The sequence below is a fragment of the Megalobrama amblycephala genome, linkage group LG3, assembly GCF_018812025.1.
Source record: "Megalobrama amblycephala isolate DHTTF-2021 linkage group LG3, ASM1881202v1, whole genome shotgun sequence".
NCBI classification, from domain to species: domain Eukaryota; kingdom Metazoa; phylum Chordata; class Actinopteri; order Cypriniformes; family Xenocyprididae; genus Megalobrama; species Megalobrama amblycephala.
Window position 1 is genome coordinate 9,769,883 of NC_063046.1, and position 23,891 is coordinate 9,793,773.

At 35.7% G+C, this 23,891-nt stretch overlaps 1 protein-coding gene across 7 annotated transcripts; it reads left to right on the forward strand.

Moving 5' to 3' along the window:
• The first annotated feature begins 1,271 nt into the window (after nt 1-1,271).
• pax6b (paired box 6b) lies at nt 1,272-21,899 on the forward strand. Of its 7 annotated transcripts, none has more exons than XM_048183761.1 (13): nt 1,288-1,528; nt 4,900-5,039; nt 7,620-7,673; nt 11,108-11,238; nt 11,450-11,488; nt 11,578-11,793; nt 12,082-12,247; nt 16,057-16,218; nt 16,310-16,392; nt 16,493-16,643; nt 18,269-18,381; nt 18,585-18,726; nt 20,354-21,899. In XM_048183761.1, the coding sequence occupies exons 2-13, from the start codon at nt 5,027-5,029 to the stop codon at nt 20,437-20,439; spliced, it is 1,356 nt and encodes a 451-aa protein (XP_048039718.1). In that variant the 5' UTR covers nt 1,288-1,528; nt 4,900-5,026; the 3' UTR covers nt 20,440-21,899. The 7 variants fall into 7 exon arrangements, with proteins under 7 accessions (XP_048039723.1, XP_048039724.1, XP_048039725.1 ...); XM_048183762.1 differs by having other exon boundaries at nt 1,290-1,528; nt 16,060-16,218; XM_048183766.1 differs by lacking the exon at nt 18,585-18,726 and having other exon boundaries at nt 1,272-1,528.
• The last annotated feature ends 1,992 nt before the right edge of the window (nt 21,900-23,891 follow it).

The window sequence follows — 23,891 nt, forward strand, 5'->3', positions numbered from 1 at the left end:
ATAAATGTTATATAGATGTCAGTGTGTGTGTGTGTGTGTGTGTGTGTGTGTGTGTGTGTGTGTGTGAGAGAGAGAGATAGAGGGGGGAGAGAGAGAGAGAGAGGATGCTGAGAGGCTGGCTGAACAGATTTTCCTTCACGCCTGGTCGGGTTCTTGAGAGCGGGGCGTCGTGGAGCAGGGAACGGAGGCACCTGGCCCGGCCGCTGCGCAGCGTCTTCTTTTATTGACCGCATGATAAGCCGTGCGGTTTCCAGCGATCACCTGGAGAACCCTGCAGCGTTGCACGGTTTCTGTGGCCCTTAATTGTGGTTACGTCAAACAAAGGGCTGAATAATGCTCGTGCGTCCCATACCTGCTTATATACGTCCTAAAGAACCAACACAACCCATTCATTTCCTGAGAGACACACTGCGGAGCTGTTGCGCATTTGCGCACTATGGCATATTATGTCGCTTCACCTTTACTATTCTAATGTTTTCTTTGTTTAGATGTGCAGAATCACATACATACAGGCCTTGTTAAATGCGCAACAGATCTCCTTTATAGGAAGAATCGACAAAATAGTCCAGAAATGGTCGTAAACAACAGTAGTGAAAGACATTAACGAAAAACTCACACAGGTGGAGGAAAACATTTTCACTAAACGGGCTGTTGTACCGGTTAACCATTTGATTTTCCACGTGAATGAGTAAGGTACATAAGATCTCCGTGACGCCTTGGCTAATATTTGCTTAACAGACGGCTATCAACTTGGCATCAAAAAGAGAGGCTGAAAAAAATAACATATGCCATTTGAAATATTTGCATTTATTGCAGCTATTGATAGGCTTTGGGTCTTTCTGCAATTAGGCTTCTGAAATATATTCTCAAAGATAATTATTTTTTTAAAGCACTAGAGTCTTGCTGTGCATACGTGAAAAGATCTCTAAGGAACTAGCAAAACATAATAAAAAATGTATTTTAAAAATGATTTCTTTTTTCTTTAATCAATATAGAGGTGGGTGCATTATTCAATAGCCTATATTTTATTCATATTATAATATTATTAGATAGTAGGCTATATATACCGTTATATATATTATTGATAATATAAAACTGCCTCGCATTTGGTACCAAAGAAATGCCCAGAAGCCAGTCTGTCTTCTTTGGGAAACACCATGACTTCAGAAGCATAATTCTCCTAATTCTTCACTTGAAATATAGGGCAATAATCACGCCACGTCTTGAACATCGAGGCTAATGTGAGCGCGTGGAGTTCCCCTGATATGTTGCATGCATGGCTGTATGAGAACTATTTTCCAGCGTGACGTAGCGCGTCATCTGACCAATCGCTGTCGAGCTGAGGCTGATATTAAGAGAAAGTTTACAGTGAGTGAGGGTTACACCGTTTTTTCATTCTCACTGACATTTCCACTCCAAACGGGATTCAAACGTGACACACAGTCTGGACTCATGAGATCGTTTTAATTTTATTCAATCGCAAGGACTTGAAACTGCAGGATATTGATCAGAAGTCAGAAATATCCCGGTAAGTTCAGATCAAATACTGCATGTTTTCCCCACCGTCCTCAGTAAAGCAAACGCACGGCATTATCTTCATTAGGAAAATACATTTCATTGAGTCTAAAATATTTCATTATGAATGTTTTATTTGAAATATTTATCACAAACCAACAAAAGTAGCTATACAAATTACATAAATTACAAATACATTTATAGTATACATTTTTAGCGAAATTAGTTTATGGATTTGGATTTTTTATTTGAACTCAATAGAACTAAATTTCCATCTTAATTAGGCTAATATCTTTAATTTATAAGTTTGTGTCAAATTTAGACAGCCATAAATATGCTTTCGAAATGGCTATTTTAGTGCATTTTCATACGTCAAGATACATCAGAGCGCGCGTTACCTCAAAATAATTTTATTACATTAAAAGCACCTTTGCCTTTTAAAAACAGTTTTAGGAAAGATACGCAAATTAACATTATAATTAAGCAAGTGAAAGAACATGTAGAAATGAACCATGTCTCCATTTTATTTTTTTTTATTTTATTTTTTTTGTCACAGCAATTACAATAAATGTGTTTATTAAACATTGTTCTTCCTAATTATTATAATAATATGGGTGGTGCTTTTTCTATTATTATTTCATGCTAAACAAGACATTTTAACAACAATAAAAGAAACATAACATAAATAACTATGAAAAAGAACTAAAAAAAACCTTCTAAGTAAACTTCGTTGGTCCCCGATCAGTTGCATTTATTTATAAAACAATCTGTCAGCCCGTTTCTGTTTCTCCATACACTCTTTTGTTCGTGTTCTCCTGAAGTATGACGTCAGTCCCATTCCCTCCTCCCTCGTTCTCCTTTTCTAAAAAGTTTTCTGCAGAAGACACAGTGACCACTTTGCCCAAGAGCGAAACAGCCACGAGATTAGGGATTACTTTTCACGACTTTGTATTAGCAGTTACTAATCCCAATCGGGCTAATTGCTTTGCGTGTAAAATTGCTATCTGCAGGGTTCGTGTGATGTCGCTGGGTTTGTATGGCCTGGAGGGTGATGATGCCCCCTGAATTAGACCACATCCTAAATACACCTCATTAACAGAGGATTTACAACTTATCTAAATGAGAAATCAACAGCCAGGGCACGATTACTAAGCGTTTTAGGGCATTCTTTTTTTGTCACTATAGATATTTGAAACAATAAAACTGGGTTCTTTGCATCTTTATAATAAATTTTAAATAAAAATGAATGTATGTTATGATTATATTTAGCATTATAGAGCCTAACACAGATAAGAAGAGCTCATCTGTGGAAATATTTACAGTAGTAAGAGAGAAACTCTACAGGGCCATACAAAGCCAGTGCTGTTCATTATCCGTTTCCATTAAGGCCTCTTTTTATTATTATTATTATTTTTACAGTGTCGTTTCTCTCCTTCAATGGTTTTCAGGCGCTCTTAATCACCTCCTAGATAGTTTACAGATGAACTTTGCATATATCGGGAAAAGTGAATGCAATGGCTATCGTTTCTTTTAAATCCCATTAGTTCTTGTATAAACCGGCTCCCATAGACTCGAGCTACCACTATATATATATATATATATATATATATATATATATAGAGAGAGAGAGAGAGAGAGAGAGAGAGAGAGTGTTTATACTGAGACACTGAGAGTGTTTATATATTAGGCATAATGGTATAATATATAAGTATTAATTATATAATAATATATTATATATTATATATATATATATATATATATATATATATATATATATATATATATATATATATATATATATATTAATTGTGAAGTAGTTTTTGTGTGTGTGTGTATGTATATGTATATATATATATATATATGTATACACACACAACACACACACACAAACTACTTCACAATTAAAATAAATTGCAAAAAGTATATATTTACACACACACACACACACACACACACACACACACACACACACACACACACACACATTTTATACATACATATATATATATAATAATTTGCAGTTTAGGCATAATTGTAGATTCCAAAAACAAATTTCTCTACAAATTAGCTGATAAATATGGGAACATTATATCAAAGTTTGAGGCGCGCGCACACACACACACACACACACACACACACACACACACACACACACACACACACACACACACACACACGATACAGACAGACTTTGGGAAGTATGGTTGCAACTAGCAGTTAAATTAGCAAAAATTTAAAAGCCTAATATTCACTATCCTACTTGAGCTATACAATAAATTTACCTCAGGGACCAGTCATTTCCGCATGATTATTTTTTTATTTGCACTTTAAAATCACACACCACCACTGTTGCAAACAGAATGTAGTAAACAGATGTCATCATTATTTGCGACTCCGATGAACAAAGCTGTAAAATTAGTGAACGGTGAACAATTTAAGGGGGGGAAAAAAAAAAAAAAAAAAAACTCCGGCCACGTGGACACAGAGGTAACCTCCACGCGCAGATACGGTGCAAAAGCGCGTGAGTGTCAACAAAAGCACGTGGAGAGTGTTTGCGTTTGTTTTAGCCAGTTGCACCAGGGACCATTTGCAAGTGCACTTAATGCACAGAGCAAACAGGTTCTCCTTTTGAATTCGCAGCTGTCAACAGGTTGCTTTCTTTTATCAGTGTCATGGAGGGCCACATCTCTCAGGACTTAAAAGCCCCATGCAGCAAACAATCACTCAGGAATATATTCAGCAAAAACAGATTTCCGTGCACAGTGTCCATATACACATATTAGATATGTTAAGAGCCATTCTAAAAAGCTATTTCTTTTCTTTGAAATATAATTTGCATTATTCATTTGGGACCGCGTAAATCCACACTACCGTAAAATGTGACCTGAGTTACACATTTCGGGCCAAACTGTAGCCTAATCTGAAAACACACAAGACAAAAAAGACACTAAAAAGCCCAGTGGTGAGATTTAAGCAGTGCATCCAACAGCAACAGAATGAAGCATAAAGCAATATTGAGTGAGTTTGAGAGGGGGCGCTCGGCATTTGCATGCGCGGACTGATTAGTTGGTTCAAAAGTGGCCTGTTTTCTGTTCTGTGATGGCAGAGGGTCAGTGCTTCTCTAATGGGCCAGTAAAGAGCTGCAACCGGGAACAGACAGACTAAAGACATCAGTACTATCACCAATCAGCATAGGTGTGTGTGTGTGTGTCTCTCTCTCGAGCGCGCGCGCTCTCTCCCACCCTACATGCGCCTTCACTTTCTCTCTCTCTCTCTCCCTCTCTCTCTCACTCACTCACTCACTACACATGCGAGCACACACACTCTCAGTCCCTGAGCAGTCCTGACATCTCCGCTCACTGTCAATCTGTGTCTCCTTCGCAGGGAATTTCCTTCCAGAAAGAGGGACGGTGGAAAAACATATATTTTGAGAAGAAATTACTATCGGAGAGCCATTGTTTATTTCCAAGTTTCACTGTTTTGCTCGGAAGGGCTCAGGCGGGGGAGCAGAATGCCTCAAAAAGGTGAGTGCGCACGCTGAAACTAAAAGTTAGTTGTTGGTGTGATGCAGCATTTTATTGGAATTATCCACTAGCTATTATTTATTATTGACATTGAGATTATTAGCCTAGTATTAATGGTGTTGCCCAAGTCATAAAAATATAAAAATGCTCGTTCTGTTGATAGTTTGTAGGCTATAGCTGTAAAACTAAATTAGCCTAGGCTATACGAAATAAAGCTAGTTTTAGCTGCGGTCTACTTTTTTTTATGCAGAAAACCGCTTCTGTTTGTGGATAGTAAATATTTATCTGTGAGAGGAAAGAGTTTGGAGTCACATTAGGCCTGAACAGTGTTTTTTTCGGAGCACGGGAATGCACTGACCCGTTGAGGAAAGGTGTCAGTTTGATTCATCAGCCTGGATCTCTTCTTGTTTATTATTCTGTGAGTTAGAAGAATATTTATATTTAGTGTTTTTGTACTTGTAAAAAAAAAAAGGACAGATAATAAAGTTCAATACTTTTTGATCTAATGCACTGTCAAGACTTAATATAGACTAGACTAGACTAGACTAAAATGTGTTGCACGCATTAAATTTGGTAAATAAAATTATTAAGCAAATAATTACATTTAAAACCGTTTATTTTAGCATCAAGCAAATATTCTCATGCATGCAGGCCTACTCTAGTGGCATTAGGACGCTCATAAACGTTCACTAAATAAATGTAGCTCCAAAACACAAAAGATTTCCCAATCGAAAGCAGTATAAGATGATTAGGGCATGTTAATGTCAGATCCTTCCAAACTTCCCACTGCGCTTTTGTACACGTACAGATGCGCGTCTGCATGAGAATGATGTTTATGGAGAACTCTGTTTCCTGAATAAGCATGTTTAATTAAAGCAATTGTAGTTAAGGATTACACAAACGAAAGAAATGCAGATGAGATCCTAGTTAACCTCATAAACAACAACAACAGCCTGTATGCGATGTTAGATAAATCATTAACGGGAACACGCAGAGTCGCGATGCGCGTACACAAAACAATTAACATTTCTGTGATTAAGAGCGATTAAGAGTTTTAATCATCGCATTAGGCTTTAAAGGTGTTTCGGATTTACCTTCGGGTTGTAGTTTCCATTTGACGTAACTTTATTATTATTATTATTATTAAAGATACGGCACTAAAATATTCACATTTATGAAGGCATATTACAGCTGGCAACATCTTGACACACACACACACACACACACACACACATATATATATATATGTATATATATTATGTATGTATATTTATTAACTACAATTTAAATAACAATATTTTAATTGCATTAGCCTATATAAATTTTAGGCCTTCTTGTTTATGGGAAATTATAAAACGAAAATAAAAGAGTTAAAAGGTTAACAAAAAATATTTAGAATATATCTGGAAGAAACAAATCCTTAAAATGTTTCAGAAAAAAAAAAAAAAAAAAGAACTTTAGAACGCTTAAATGCAAAAGTTTAGAATGTTCAAATATAAATGTTCTGATATGTAGGAGTTGATACATTTAAATGTTAAACGAACACTTCCAGCAGCTCTAGTTCTTCGATCTTGGGAAGCGCGCGAATGGAAACGGGCACACCGGTTTTGTTATTTCAGCGTCGGGAGAGAAAATGAAACGAAAGACTTTCCTTCCCTGGGCCCCTTTTTAGCAATGTCGCTGAATAGATCCTTTATTGCAATTGTTTTTTTCCCCAATTGAGCACCCTACTGGGCTGTTGCATCCTTTTACAAGCCCTAACAACCCACACCCGTTACACAAACACCAGATATTTATAACGCGAAATTACTTTTCTATTTCCCCAAAGCTCACAAACAGAAACACGCATTGGGGTTCGGGCACCGGGGTCATGGCCGTCAGGAAAGTGACAGTGGATGTGTGTGTGTGTGTGTGTGTGGATGGTCGTCTGGGGGGCAGGGTGCCCTCGGCTCTTTGTATTCGGGCAAGTATTGGTAGGTTTGGTGGGAGGTTGTGTTGCTAGTTGCAGAGGCCGAGTTGTGCTGGCTGGGTTTGGGTATAGAAGGTAAAAGAGGCGCATTGTTGAGCTCCAGCAGGCTTTGTTAGGATCCTCTCACCCCCTCCGGTTCTCACTTTTCAGAGCACTGATGCGAAGTAGACAGCGTGTGTCACTGTACACTTTTGACGGGAAGATCTAAAGAGGAAGGTTGAACATATTTTACAGACCACCAAGAAATTGAGATGCACTCTCTATTTTTTATTTAACAGCTCAAACTCTTCTATTTTCTAGTTCTAAAAAAAAAAAAAAAAAAACTACATGACTAAATACGAGTCATTCGAACTAATATTACTCTTTTGCTCTATCCTATAGGAATGATCTAAATAGTCAGACGCAAATGAAGGGCTAAATTTTTAAACGGACAGTCAACTCTGTTACCAGGCAAGTTTTTAACGCTGAAATTCCCTTAGAAAGGATTATTCCCAAATATATTATGCGCTGAGACCGTAAACGCAACGCCGCAACTGTTGCAAAACTGCAATAAAAACAAAGCAAAACTGGATTTCACGACTAACCCTGTTTATTTTCTTTGTCATAAATAGAATACCATAACCAACCCACGTGGGAATCAGGAGTGGCGTCCATGATGCAAAACAGTAAGTGCAATTCTTATGATTAAACTTTAACTGCATTGCATTTCTGATGGGAAATTATATAATAGGTTTTATTTAGGTTTTCTATTGCTTCATGTTGATATTTAAAAGAAAAGGCATATGAATACATATATGTCGAGCATAAATAAATGCATGGCTGATGGGGGAGGAGATGTTTATTTCTGCTTGAGTTGGTAACAAATAAATGCAGCTCTGGCTCGATTATTTAACGCAGAGAATTTGCCAGCTTCCACAGAGGACTTGACAGTCCCGAAACAGCGAATGCATGTTTAAAAAAAAAATACGTTTGACGATTCCAGGATTTTCTGTGCTCGCTTGAGGGGAAAAACATGAGTTATGTTAGTTTGTCGTCACTTTAGATCTTGCATTTGTCTCTTGCTGTAGGATCAGAGGTCTGACGTGCGATAAATGCTTGAATTAGTTCTTCGTGATTACGTAATGTAATCATATATTGTTTTATGTAATTCATGATATAAGGTATGATTGCACTTGTTCTTATGGCATCAGAACAAGCTGATTAAATCATGTTCTGAAGAGTTATGCCCTATTTTCTGTGTGCGAATCTATTCGATTTCTTCGTTTGGATTGACGCAAAAGGGTTTTCAAGCATCTAAACAATAAGTGTAATACAGCTTTCAGTTGTTGTTTTTCAATACATCAGAATGGGTTCTGTTTAATTTGTTTGCTTTTTTCTGAGCAAAAATTAAATATCCATATACATTATTACCAAATGTCATTCAGTGTAACAATATTGTCAGGGATATTTACAACAAAAAAAATCTATTTTGAGCCACATTAAAGACTAATTACTTGTAATTTTACATTGTTAGACTTTGCCACTATCCTAAGCTTTGGCCATTTGTCAGCAATAATTTTTTACTGGTTTAAAATGCAATAAAATTTAGTATACTCACTTACTCTTTTATATATTTTAATAGTACAGATCAGAGTATGTATGTTGTTAGACAAATATAAGTGTTAAAAACAACCCAAGTTGGGTTGAAAATGGACAAACCCAGTGATTGGGTTGTTTTAACCCAGCAGTTGGGTTAAATGTTAAATGTTTTATTTAACCCAACTATGGTTTAAAAATGACTATATGTCTGGCTTAACCCAAAATTAAAAAATTAGACACATAATTACTAGAGGCAACAATAACAATCAAAAGGTGAACATTTATTAATAAGCAATTTAATGTTTAATTACTATTAATATATAAATGTTCATTTATTAAACTTCTTAATAAATGTTAATTTCCAGCATATTTTGGGTTCATTTTAAGCAAGCAATACAGTAATTTTTATACAACAGTTGAGTTAAATAAAACTACCCAGCACGTTGAGCAAACATTTAACCCAACCGCTGGGTTAAAACAACCCAATTGCTGGGTTTGTCCATTTTCAACCCAACTTGGGTTGTTTTTAACCCAGCATTTTTTAGAGTGTACAGTCATTTTTAAGCAATAGTTGAGTTAAATAAAAACAACCCAATTGTTGGGTTTGTCCATTTTCAACCCAACTTGGGTTGTTTTTAACCCAACATTTTTTTTAGTGTACACTGAATGAGAATGGAACATTATTTTACCCACATTTTGACATTTTATTCTCCCTAAACTTATTTGAAACCCTAAAAGTAGACATTTTTCTTGCATTTAATGTGCTTTCTATGTATATAAAATCCTTTTTTTGGAAATTTCTATTGATGAAAACATCTAAACATCTTTGACCCATAATATATTTGGCGCTGCACCATTTTGTCCTCATTTTTATCAAGATAAATTGATAAATTCGACAAAAACAAACAAACAATTTGGTCTGGAGATTTAGGACCGATGTTTAAAATTCACGACATATGTTTTCCCCATTAGTAGGGGAGCAATAAAATACAAGTCTCATTATGACTGCCACAGTCCTACACCGTGGGGAATTATATGATTATTAAGACTTAACCTTTGAACTGTGAAATGACAGGCCGGGTCAGGATTCCGTGTGACGGTGACATCAATCAAATGCCTTCATTTGATAAACACCCACACCTCCTTACGCTCAAGAGTCTATTAAACCCAACTAATCCAGGAATTATTGAAGACAGAGAGGATGACAGTGGATTATTCCACCGGATTTGAAGAGATTACCACACGTTTGTTGTGCGGTATCAGTGCTCAAAAGAATCGGCTTCATTAAAATGTGCCGGATTCAAAATGTAGGGTTTTTAAACCGAATCACTAACTTTTCCCACTGTAAATTTCACATTTAGACACTTGAATTTATCTCCAGTAGATGTGGGGTTTGTTACAACATAAAAAAAGAAGCTTTGTCAGATTTAATATGTTCAGGAGCACGCACACCCCTGTCCTCGTAGCTAGAAATAAAACGAAGCCTCCCTTGAAGGCAACAAGAGCAGAATCCGATTTTGTCTGCTATCCAAATGCGGACAGAAAGGGTCGTTTTATCATGCTACTATTTGTCGTGACGATGCGTTTTTCAAAAGCAGAGCGGTGTCATATAAAGTGACAGTCCTGCCACAAGTACTTCAGCTGATCTTTTCAATGAGCCTTCCATGCATGATCCGAGGCGACCTCCGCCTATTTCCAGAAATTAAGCTCAAACTTGACGTGCAGCTAGCTTTATTCTAAAGACAAATGTCAGGGAGGCTCATCATATTTTCCCCCCTCTTCTTCTTCTTCTTCTTCTTCTATATTTGGAGCTTATTTATTGCTTAGGAGCTCGGGCTCCTGCAGTCAGACGAGAGAGGAGCAGAGAGCTAGAGCACACACGCGCTCCGGGGAGGCTTTTCGTAGGGATTCGCCTGCGTTTTTTCGCTCGCTTTGAACTGACTTTTCAGTGGACTTTCACATCGCATCAAAAGTACCGGTATGCGCTTTTCACATTCTTCTGAGACAGTGCTCATCTAACATCGAATTATTTTACACGTTGTCGGACTTTGCCGTTTCTGTTGTTCCTCAGTGGCGACGTGTGCTTATTTATTAGGGATTTGTTGCTGGTCTGGTGTGAACGAGAGTTTCCGAACACTGACGCACGGTTCTCTTGAGGACAGTTTGATTATGACAATTTCAGTTCACTTGAACGGAGAGGTCGGTTCATCGGTCGATTGTGTGTGTTGATTGATTCGAGTCTAGTGCATGACATCCCTGTGTTGATCTGTTGGGTGGTGAGCATTCAAAAAAATAAGTATAAAGTTTCCTTTGCCGTTGTGCATTTCAGATTTTGATGTGCGCAGTTATTGTCAGTCACACTGACAGTGCAATGCAAAAACTCAGCCTTTTTTTTTTTTTTCCCTCTCTAATCCGACTCGGTTTGTCTGATCAAAGACGACTCTGGACAATGGGACACCCATTGAGGGACTGTTTTTGAGGGGAAAGACGAGCCAATTTGTTATGTCTCCATGTGCCACAGGTCACAGCGGCGTCAACCAGCTCGGCGGGGTGTTTGTGAACGGCAGACCGTTACCGGACTCCACCAGACAGAAGATCGTCGAACTCGCTCACAGCGGAGCGCGACCCTGCGACATCTCCAGGATTTTGCAGGTGACCCTGAAGCCCATTTTCTACATCCGGGTGCTAGTGGAATAATCACATAGTCAACTCATGGTCCGTGTTACAAATAGTACAGCTAAATGACAACGCATTCGAGATACTAACCCTCAAGCGAACACTAATGTAAAGTGTGACCCTAATTACTTTTAAGCGTAAATGAGATCATCCTAGCAATTTTAAGGCATATTTTCTGTGTTCATAGACCCATGATGATGCAAAAGTCCAACTGGACAATAAGAACGTAAGCGTATAATTGTTTGAAGTACATTACTTTATTTCAATTTAGTCTTAAATAATGTATGTGAATTGTGTATATTGCTGTCCATTCAGGTGTCCAATGGGTGTGTGAGCAAGATTCTGGGGAGATATTATGAGACCGGCTCCATCCGACCACGAGCCATCGGAGGGAGCAAACCGAGGGTAGCGACGCCTGAAGTGGTCGGCAAAATAGCGCAGTACAAGAGGGAGTGTCCCTCTATATTTGCCTGGGAAATTCGGGACAGACTGCTGTCTGAGGGGGTGTGCACCAACGATAACATACCCAGCGTAAGTGCCAGTAATGATTCATTTGCATCGTATGAACGTCATTGAGAGCTTCTTACGTCAATAAATGAAATCATGCGGTCACTGCATTTCTTAATGGATAAATAAAGAATGCATATAATGCAATTATCAGCAATAACAAAAAAAAAAAAAAATCCATATTGCATTAAAAAAAAAAACAGGTATAAATACAAATGGCATTCATGGACAGAGATATAGTGGAACTGAATGAAATGAAATGGCTGATACAAACAGTATTTGACTGACTGGCTTCTTTATACCTATATTCAGGTGTCGTCGATAAATCGAGTCCTACGCAACCTGGCTAGCGAAAAGCAACAGATGGGTGCAGATGGCATGTACGACAAGCTGAGAATGCTCAACGGGCAGACCGGCACGTGGGGGACGCGCCCGGGATGGTACCCTGGTACGTCTGTGCCAGGACAACCAAATCAAGGTGAGACAGTCGAAAAGCAATAAGAGCATCACTGTCATGAGAAAAATGAGAATAACAACATCATAAAGGCACAGCAGCAACAAAACAACTGCAGAAAAAATAATAAAATAATAATATTAAATGACTTTTTAAATATTTATAATAAAAAATATTAATCTTTTTAATTTTTTTCTAAATATTCATATACTAAAATAATGTACAAAAATGATTTTTCAATATTTTAATAATGTATTTATAATAAAAAATAATATTATTAATAATTTTACTATCCCATTTTCAACAACAAAAGTAAAAATAATAATTTAAATTTATTTGCAATAAAAAAATCCCAAAATTATCCCATTTTCACAACATCAAACAACTGCAGCAAAAATAACATACAAATTAATTCATAATATTCAAAGATTTTTAAACATTTTAATAATTTATTTATAACAAAAATACCATTAATCATTTTATTATCCCATTTTCATGCTATAATATTCATAGTGAATTTATACTAAAATATACAATATAATAAAATATACTATATTATATTATTTAAAAAATAATAAATTAGCAAAGTAGATGATGCATATATTGTACATTATTATTTTTAACGATGTAAATACTGTAGTCAGCAACAAAACAACTGCAGCAAAAATAATAAAATAAAAATAATATTAATTAATAATATTAAAAGATTAAATATTAAAAAAATATTTATAATAAAAAATAATATTAATCTTTATTATCCCGTTTTCATGCTATAATATTCATACTGAATTTATATTAAAATATATAATATAATAAAGTATACTCTATATTAAATTATTACTTAGAAAATAAATTATTAAACTACATAATGCATATATTGTACATTATTATTTTTTAACAACATAAATACTGCAGTCAACAACAACAAAACTGCAGTAAAAATAATAATTTTAATTTATTTGTAATAAAAATAATATTAATCTTTTTATTATCCCATTTTCACAACATCAAACAACTGCAGCAAAAATAATATAAAAATTAATTCATAATATTAAAAGTTTTAAACATTTTAATAATTTATTTATAACAAAAATACCATTAATCATTTTATTATCCCATTTTCATGCTATACAATTCATACTGAACTTATACTAAAATATACAATATAATAAAGTATACTAGATATTAAATTATTATTTAAAGATAATAAATTAATAAAGTATATGGTACATGATGCATATATTGTACATTATTATTTTTAACGTAACTACTGAGGTCACAACATCAAAGCAACTGCAGCAAATAAAATAAAAATAATATTAATTAATAATATTAAAAGATTTTTTAAATATTTTAATAATTTATTTATAATAAAAAATAGTCTTTTTATTATCCCATTTTCGTACTATAATATTCATTCTGAATATCCATTAATAATAATAATAGATTTTGTACATTATTATTTTTAACAACATAAATACTGTATTATTTTATTATGAATTCATAGTATTAATTAATCTGTAATGAAAAGTATTTACAGTTATGTAGGAAATCTCCTTTAGTCATTAGGTCTATATGTCAATCCATCCGGAGACGCATTAGATTAATATACAGGATCCAGAATTGCGTGCCACTAACATGCTTGGATGAGAAAAGGCCACTCATTAATTGAGGAGTTAATCGCTCATCTCAATACGGCTTCTGTCTGGGTCTGCGTGACTAGGAACAGAGTTTTCGGCGGAGGTGTCCATGCGGTACCACCTGCCCCCTCCCCCTGCCAGTGCCCTCCACATCATTTGCGCCCCATGGGGAGTGAGAGAAAAGCACTGTGCGTCCCGGGACAAAAGATGTTTCTGTCACATGCAAGAATTTGTGACAGGCACAGCTCTGTCTCTCTGTAATTGCTCATTAGAGGTTGTTGTTTTTTTGAGGGAGAGAAAGAACATGTACAGGCTTTTGGTTAGAGGAGACAATGATAAAAAGTTGAGTTGATGAATCGTTAGTTTCTAATAAGGTTGACGAATCCTTCACAGTAACACTATCTGGGAGCATTCATGTTAAACAAAAATAACGCAAGCGATTGTATGTGTAATGTGCTGCTTAAAGGGACAATTCACCCATAAAATGAAAATACTGGAGAGATTCTGATAAGATTGGAGAGACTTTTCCCAACTCATCCTAACCGAGCAAGCAAAGGTCTTTCAATGGTCATCATCATCTCCTGTTGAACGTATATAAATCCTAACTGGCGTTTAACAGGCCTGGCCTGGGGTTCTTTGATTAATGACAGTGGTGTGTAGAGGTTAACATACTGAACTGAAAGGTCTGTTGACTAGATCCTTGTGTTATACAATGCTGAGCACTGCACGCCTCTTTTTGTTGTTCCTTTCCAATTGTGCCCTCGGGAGAATTTGAGCCTGGCAGCCCATCTCTGTCTGCACAGTTTAATGGTTCCCCTCATTCTTCTGCTGGTATTGTGTCATTGAGAAAAGCAGCTCTCTATTCAAGTGTTGGTGGTCACCTCAATAGGTCCCTGGACACCCATACGGTGAATAGCACTAAGAATCCCTATACATTATATGTGCTGTGTATGAAAACATCCAAGGGAACCTGAGGATGATTCAATGCGTTTCTTTTGGGACTTTGTTACGGAACTATGGAGATAATGCTGACGACTCTTGCCTCAAGTCTTTGGGTTGTGTTCACAACCAAATGCTAATTTTCCATCTGAAATATTTATATAATATAATAGAAAATTATAAAATACAAAATAACATTTTTTTTTAATTATTTTATTTATTTATATCATATATTTTTAATTTATTTATTTATATTTTGTATGCATTAAAATACATATATATACACACACATACATTATATATATAATGTGTGTGTGTGTGTGTGTATGTGTATGTGTATGTGTATATATATATATATATATATATATATATATATATATATAATGATTTGAATGCATACAAAATATGACTAATAAAAAAGAATTATTTTATGTTGGATTTTATAATATAAATAAAATGATCTTGTTATTTTTTATTTTATAATATATGATATTATTTTATAAATACAAAAAAAAATTTTTTTATTATTAGTCATTTTATATGCTTTCAAAAATATATATAATGATTTGAATGCATACAAAATATAAATGTATTACATTACACAAATAAATAAAATAGTTCGCAAATTTATAATACTTTTTTTGTCAATTATTCACATGCAACTCAGTCTAGTTATTATTAACTATAACTAAAGCTATTAAAAATTGTTTTCGGTAACTGAAATAAAGTAAAATGAATAAAAAAAACCTCAAACTTATACTTTGATAAAGAATATTGCCTTGGCAACTAACTTTAATAGATATATGTTTAAGTTGAAATACTAAAATTACCAAAAATTAAAACGGAAATAAAAATTTGTATACAATGGCATATATGAATACTCTCCTTTTCAAAACGGCCACTACTGTAAAGGGCGGAGTCTTAATGTAAGATGTTGAATGTGATGAACATGATGAGAGGTATCAGGTGAACTAAGTTTCATGTTTCTAGAACAAAGTGTTCAAAAGTTATAACCACTTGAAAAGTGAATATTTGAACTGGTGGTGGCGCTATAGAGCTGGTCCTAGAGACTCCAAAATTTGTCCGATTACTATTCATTACCATCACTGCAAGTGTGCCAAATGTCATAATTTTCCTACTTATGGTTTAAAGGGCTGCCATAGACTCCCACTGGGGAAAAATAATATGCAACTCAAGGTAATGCAAAAAGTGGATTGCGTGATCTTTCTACAATTTTTCACCTTTTTTTTTCAGCAGATGGTTGCCAGCAACAGGACAACAGTGGCGAGAACACGAACTCCATCAGCTCAAACGGCGAGGACTCAGATGAGACTCAAATGCGACTGCAATTGAAAAGAAAACTGCAAAGAAACCGAACGTCGTTCACTCAGGAGCAGATCGAAGCCCTGGAAAAAGGTATGCATCAAGAGAAAGCATCAACAACACACGTCTCACACTTAAAGCTGAGGTTCAAACTGAATAACGTTTGTTTTCGCATTGGTTTAAGAGTTTGAAAGAACCCACTATCCAGATGTTTTCGCAAGAGAAAGACTTGCAGCAAAAATTGACCTTCCGGAAGCTAGAATACAGGTGAGAATATGGTAACAGTTCAATTTTAATACCACACCAACTAATGCATGTTCGCTATTACTACTGTTTACATCTATGCTGACCTTCTCTGTGTCTGCAGGTATGGTTCTCAAACAGAAGAGCGAAATGGAGGAGGGAAGAGAAGCTGAGGAACCAGCGACGACAAGCCAGCAATTCCTCCAGTCACATTCCCATCAGCAGCAGTTTCAACACGAGCGTCTACCAGGCAATCCCACAACCCACCACTCCTGGTAAATGGCATACATCAACCTAAATTCTTAAAGGATTGCATATGCAGATTTCCAATGCAAACAGCTGGAAACAGCCTAGTTCTCTCATGAAACTCTAGATGGCACAGGCTGATGGGTCGCAAGCAGATGATATTTACAGAGTTAACTACTTGGTTCTGATCCGAAGCCAATGAACTGGAATGAACATTTAAACTATTAAAAACATTGATGTTTAGTGAAATAAAGATTAAATATAATAAAATATAAATATTAGTTATAGGTACACTATGTAAACTTTAGCACTTAAAAAAACAAAACTGTATGAATTTTGCAGAAGAACATTGTTTTGGTTGTGCTTTGGCTCTGCAAGACTGTGCGGATAAATATGGTTATCCTACTGCTCATAAACTTACTAGAGATATAACCAGTTTAGATGGAAAGGATCTCAAGCTGACTAGCTGAAGATGTTACTGTAGCTAGTAGAGTTGTCAAAAGTACTGACTTCGGTACCAGTTAACACTTTTGAGTGGATTCTTAAACACCTCTGATTGGCCATTGTGTTCACATGCTCAACAGATATGTCTGTGATTGGCAACAATGATCGATGCTTAAATAACATGTTGTAAATAGTAAAAGTGATGTTCTTCACCGAGCGCTAACACAGTAGCCAATCAAAGACACATCTTTTGAGCATGTGAACGCAATAGCCAATCAGAGGCATATCTGTTGAGCTTGTGAACACAGTGGCCAATCAGAGGTGTTTAAGAATGCAATTAACAGTGCTCAAAATGCTGGTGGGAAATGCTGGCATCGTTTCAGTACCGTCTTGGTACCGAAGTTGGTACTTCTGACAACACTAGTAGCTATACCCTTTAATAGACACGGTACTTCTTTGAAAATAAATTCCAGCACAGCGCTACAACAACCACAATGAAATGCCCCTTTGCAACAGATAATGCTTTACAATGAACTCTGTCAAAGAGCTACATATGGCAGTTTGTCTGTTCAATAAAACACCTTACTCACCTGCTGAGTAATAAAAACATAATCTTTGCATCACTTTTACAACATTTCAAATCCCTCAGTTTTTGCCATCTCCGAAAAGCCAAGTCAATGTTGATTCTTGTTTTATTACAAGATCAGTCCCCTCAGTTCAGCCTTTTTTACAAAATGGTTAATCCCAAAGGTTGAAGATTTTCAACCTTTCTCGCTTGTTGTGCCCACTTAACTATGCCACTCCATCACCAGACACGCGTCAAAGCGGCAGAGCAACTTCTCTATATTTACGTAAATGACGAGACGCGCATAGGCGAGTGACGGATGTATGCAATTTCCAGCCAAAATCATCCCGCTATAAATGCTTATAATTAGGCTTACCATAGTGAATCAGGGTAAGACAAAAACACGTTTTGGAAGAAGAATTAATCATGTTGTTAATTTTGAACAAAACACAGTTACATAGTGTACCTTTAAAAAATTCCACCTAAACGAAAATTAGAAATAAGTTTAAGTTGAAGCACTAAAATTATTAACTGGAAATAAATAAAAACCGAAATAAATTTAAACAGCAATATTAAAAAAATAAATAAATAAATAAAATGACAAAAGCACATGACTAAAATCTTTTTACCATTTTTCTTTACCAGTGTCCTTCACAACAGGGTCAATGCTGGGCCGCTCAGACACGGCTCTGACCAACTCGTACACGGGTTTGCCTCCGATGCCCAGCTTCACAATGGCCAACAACCTGCCTATGCAAGTGAGTAACGTCACGAACACTTGTTTCCTCCTCTACCCTTGATAACTGGATTAATGTGCTGTGCGTGATGCTTCCTTAAGTGTCTCCCATTCCATCACCCAAGTCAAACTATACTGACACGTCTCTGTGTTATAGAAACTACAGTTGTGCCTGTAGATATAACTAAAGCTATATTTATATACATATATTCTTGTTTTTTATAGCCAAGCCAGACATCTTCCTATTCCTGCATGCTGCCCACCAGTCCGTCCGTGAATGGGCGAAGCTACGACACATACACACCCCCTCATATGCAGGCACACATGAACAGCCAAACAATGGCAACTTCTGGTACCACCTCAACAGGTAGGCAGAATAAGTTCATTGTGCGAATAACAAACTCACCCTTGATCAAATAGCACATTTATGCTACTGTTCAAAAGTTTGGGGTCAGGTTTTTGGTTTTGAAGAAAATGAGTACTTTTATTCAGCATTAAATTGATCAAAAGTGAGAGTAAAGACATTTATAATCAGGGCTTGACATTAACTCCCGCAAAATACGGGTGGATTTCAGCAGTGGTGTGTAACGCAGTCACTCCTACTAGCCACTTTGGTGGGTTGAATTTTATGTATAATATATACATTTTTCAATTGTAGTCTTTTAAAATGGCATCTGAAATAATAAACTAAGTGCAATATAGTGTTCCAATAATCATTTTCCGCAGAATAGATGCATGATACCAGCTTGTTCTTTCTCTTTCTCTCATCTCTCCGACAGAGTTGACACACAAACCCTCTTCCTCTCACTCACTCGTTTCATTTGCTCCGTCCGGATAAATATTGTTGGTGTTACAGGGCTTGAATTTCGCTGTGGAATTGTGAATAATTTTACTCATTCCCATAGATTTTGTGCTCACACCCAAAGTGCGCCACATAAAGCCGCCTCTCAGTACTAAATTGAGTTCTTTTTCACTGCTTATTGCGCTTAAACAGTCAAATACATGCAAAATAAAAATGTTGGCCTTGGGAAGTATTCACGTAAACACAGTCAGTTATGTTTCAAGTGAACGTAAACAGTTGAGAAAGAAAACACGTGTAACAGTATAATGGATCAGTGCATCAGGTCTTAAAGTGACAGCAGCCTAATATACCTGCTGCCAAATTATGCGATAATATTAAAAATATCTATATTGCAGTTTTCCCCCATGGTATCGATGTCAAAATTGTGGCCAGTGAAAATGCTGAGTGGCTAGTAACTTTGGAAAACCACCAGACACAGTTGTTAATGTCAAGCCCCTTTTATAATGTTACAAAATATTTCTATTTCAAATAAATTCTGTGCTTTTGTCAAGGAATCCTAACATAAATCATGGTTTCCACTAAAATATGAAGCAGCACAATTGTTTTTAACATTGATAATAATCAGAAATGTTTCTTGAGCAGTAAATCATCATATATGAATGATTTCTGAAGGATCATGTGACACTGAAGACTGGCGTAATGATGCTGAAAATTCAGCTTTGATCACAGAAATAAATTACATTTTACAATATATTACAATAGAAAACTGTTAATTAAAATTGTAATATTATTTCATAAAATTACTGTTGATCAAATTAATGCAGACTTGGTGAGCATAAGAGACATAAAAAACAACAAAAAAAAACATTTGAACGGTAGCGGAAATGTATACACTTATTTACCAATTTGTTCACATTTGTGTATGTATTTCCTGATTGTTCTGTTTAATTTTAAATGCATGATTTTGTATATCTAAAATTGTCTTTCTTTGTTCCTCACCCATTTTATGTAACATTATTAAACATTAAACCACACACACACATCCTTTTCAATGTCTAATTTTAATTTCATTACTTCTTTAATCATCACATTTGTTTAAAATAGGATAATGCTTAGTGGACATCACAGGTTCATACATAACACCAAAGCTTAAAGTTTTTTTGACCTATATTTGACCTCTCTCTATTTACAGGACTCATCTCCCCTGGAGTGTCTGTCCCTGTCCAAGTTCCCGGAACTGAGCCAGACATGTCTCAGTATTGGTCAAGATTACAGTAAAGAAAAGAGTTACTTCGCCCTTTGACTTCCACACAGAGACTAAGAGAGAACCCGGACCTCTGCAGCAGTATTTTCACAAACACACAGACAGACACACACAAATAAACACGGGGACGAGGCGGCGTGTGGTCTCTTCACAGTCGGAAAACTTTGCGGCACTACCTTTAAGAGGAAAAACTGACACTAGAGAGACTTTAATGGAACAAAACGCAACAAACCTCTGCTACATCCACATTTTTTTTTTTTTTTTTTTGTTGTATTTGTACATTTATATGTAAAGAGGAAAAGACAATTCAACAGCCAAAAGATATGTTAGTCTCACATCCATTGTGAACAACATATTGGGACTGTTTTCTGCTGTGCTAATATCAGGATTATGGATCAGACTTCATACAGGCCCATATCAAACCAGCGAAGCAGAAACATACCAAGAGGAGACGCCCACTAGAGTTACCGGCTACGAGGACGAAGCTCAAATCAACCCACAACGGCTTCAGTTGACGACATACTATTGTACCTACAAAAGGAACAACAGCCATTATGTAAATTACTGAGTACTTTTTAATTATGTATGAGGGTTGGGAGATGAGTCGACGGATTCTGAGGCCGCTCGCGCTTGATAATTTATTGGGAAGTTATCGTACGGTAGACTTTGGCATCAAACTAACACTCATCCATTCTGCTACTGTCCAATTGTAAGTATTTGTTTTCCCTAGAAATTTCCTCTCGGAATTATCGCGGAACATAAATATATTCTTATTTGTATTGCCCCGAGAAAAATCTTTAATTGTTTTATACAGATTTTCATGCATCGTTAAAAAAAAAGAAAAAAAAGAAAAAGAAAAGGAAAACATTTCTTTAGGTCAGGTACAAGTTGTCTATTAGGTATAGTTGTATTATAGTGTCCTACGGTCAAATAATTTTGTGAGACTAGAAATATTTAATTCCAATAATTATGATTAAAAACGCTTGACAGAGTTTTTTTTTTTTTTAAAAAAACAAAACGTAAGTGTTTGGCAGTTGTTTACAAGTACATATCAGACTTAAACCATTGTTGATTGTAAAAACAGACCAAAGCCTTTGTATTTCATCTATTACACAACAATCTTAATCTTCTCTCTCTTTTTTTTTTAATCGTTAGTCTTGTGTTGCTACATTTTGTAAAGGAAAAAAAAGTCGTTTTACATTCTAGTACACTGGCTTCGAGTACATTCGACTGCGGCTTAATCACGCAGTCATTTATTTATGATCGACAACCGTTTGTGGTTTTAAAAAACATCTCTTGAATTCTGCGTTTTTGTTGTGTACCTGAAACATGAACACTTGTAATGGTTTTTTGTGTCAGAGCAATGCTTTGGAAAACAAAAGGTCTACCCTGTCTTGCAGATATTTCAATTTAACTTTATTTAAAAGCTTTCTAAATGTATTTTGTGAAAACTATTAAAACATTTTGTACAGTATCCGTTTCTTTCTCTGACCGACTCCTACTGAAAAGAGGCATCGTTTTCAAAAGTGTCATTTATAATTGAAAACACGACCACAAACTACTCGTTTAAAGACATGTCGGCATGTCAAAACCTCTCTCTTCTCTCCACATACCTCATAACCACCAAAGAGCTCGTGAACAAAGGCACCAGCCGACTCCACACAACTCAGACATCACAAAAACACACCACAATAGAAAAGGCCTATGCCATTCAGCACTGCCAGCTCTTGTTTTGGTAGAGTTACGATGGTCTAAAAGGAAGGGGAAAAAAAGCGAACGAGCGCGGGGGGTGGAGAGAGGGGGAAGAAACTAGAAGAATAAAGCGGTCCGAGTGAGCTCAGGGTGAGCGGAGGGAGAGATGAAGCGATTGTGTGGCAGAATGAGTTATTTTGCTTCACTTGCTGTCTCAGCGGGAGGGCCGAGGGCAGAGAAAGTGTCCGTGTGGAAGGGTTTTTGGGGGGTGGTAGGTTGGTCCTGACGTTAGATGGGTCAGGTACTGGCCTATGGGACTCTCTCTCAGAGACAGCAATGGAAAGTGAAAAGGATGGAGAAATCTTGAACTATCTCTGGACTAAAGCCAAGTTATACTTGGACAAAACTCTTATATTTCAATACCTTATTAGCTTGTACGTGCATTTATGAGCTCAGATTAATTGAGAAACTATGTTTGTTCTTAAAAAATATTCCTGTCACACCACACGACTATTTAAGTGCACTGCAAAAAAAAATAAAAGCGTCATTTGTGACCCTGGACAACAAAACCAGTTATAAGTTGCACGGGTATATTTGTATCGATTATTGATTTTTCTTTTATGTCAAAAATCATTAGGATGTTAAGTAAAGATCATGTTCCATGAAGATATTTTGTAAATTTCCTACCGTAAATATATCAAAAAATTATTTTGTGAGTGGATATGCATTGCTTAGGACTTCATTTGGACAACTTTTAAGGTGATTTTCTCAATATTTTGCTTTTTTTGCACCCTCAGATTTCAGATTTTCAAATAGTTGTATCTCGGCCAAATATTGTCCTATAATGGAAAGTTTATTTATTCAGCTTTCAGGTGATGTATTTTAAAAAAAAATTTATCCTGGGTCACATTTGGAACCTAAAGCACTAAGAACTGTGAACACTGACAGCTATATTGAAAATGAGGCTATGAAACATTAACATGTGTATAAAAACATACCTGCCTGAAGAATGAATACATGCTTTCACAGGCAGCTTTAATCAATGTGTGCATGCATGCACTTTTACATTACAAATAAATTATCCCATAAAGACAAGCAGGATCACATCAGCTGAAATTTACGTTGAATATTAGAAATGCAAAAGGATCCTATTATAATTAAATTGTAAATAAATGCAGTATTATGGAGCCTAAATTATGATTTGTGTAAAAAAAAAAAATGAAAATGTCCAGGTCACACTTCACCTTAAAAGAAATTATATTTCCATCATTATATTTTTTTTTTTTTTAAGAAAATTAACTCGAGTGAAAACGCATGCACATTTTCTTCATAAATTTTCATAACTCTAATGAGGTCAAAGATAATTCTAAAAACTTACCATTATTTTCAATGGTGATTCCCATTACTTTAACAGCATTTTTGTACTGTACTAAAATAAATCATAACTGCAATTAAATGTTTAAAAATAAATAAATAAATAAATAATAAAAAAGAATAAATAAAACCCAGCATAAATTAAAAGCAGATTAATTCAATAATAAATTGAATTAATTCCTACTATGATGTCTAAAAAAATTTATTGATTTTTGGGGAGAATTATGGGTGTTATTATAAACAAGGCAGAAAAATAAAAACAGAAGTTTTGTGGCAACTCACGGAAAACCGTGTTCACAATGGCATCGCTAAGAGAGAAACTATCGGTGCGTCCGAAATCGTGTGCTGAGTAGGTACTACATTTGAATTTGAACTTACTTTGTGACCGTTAAAAAAATAC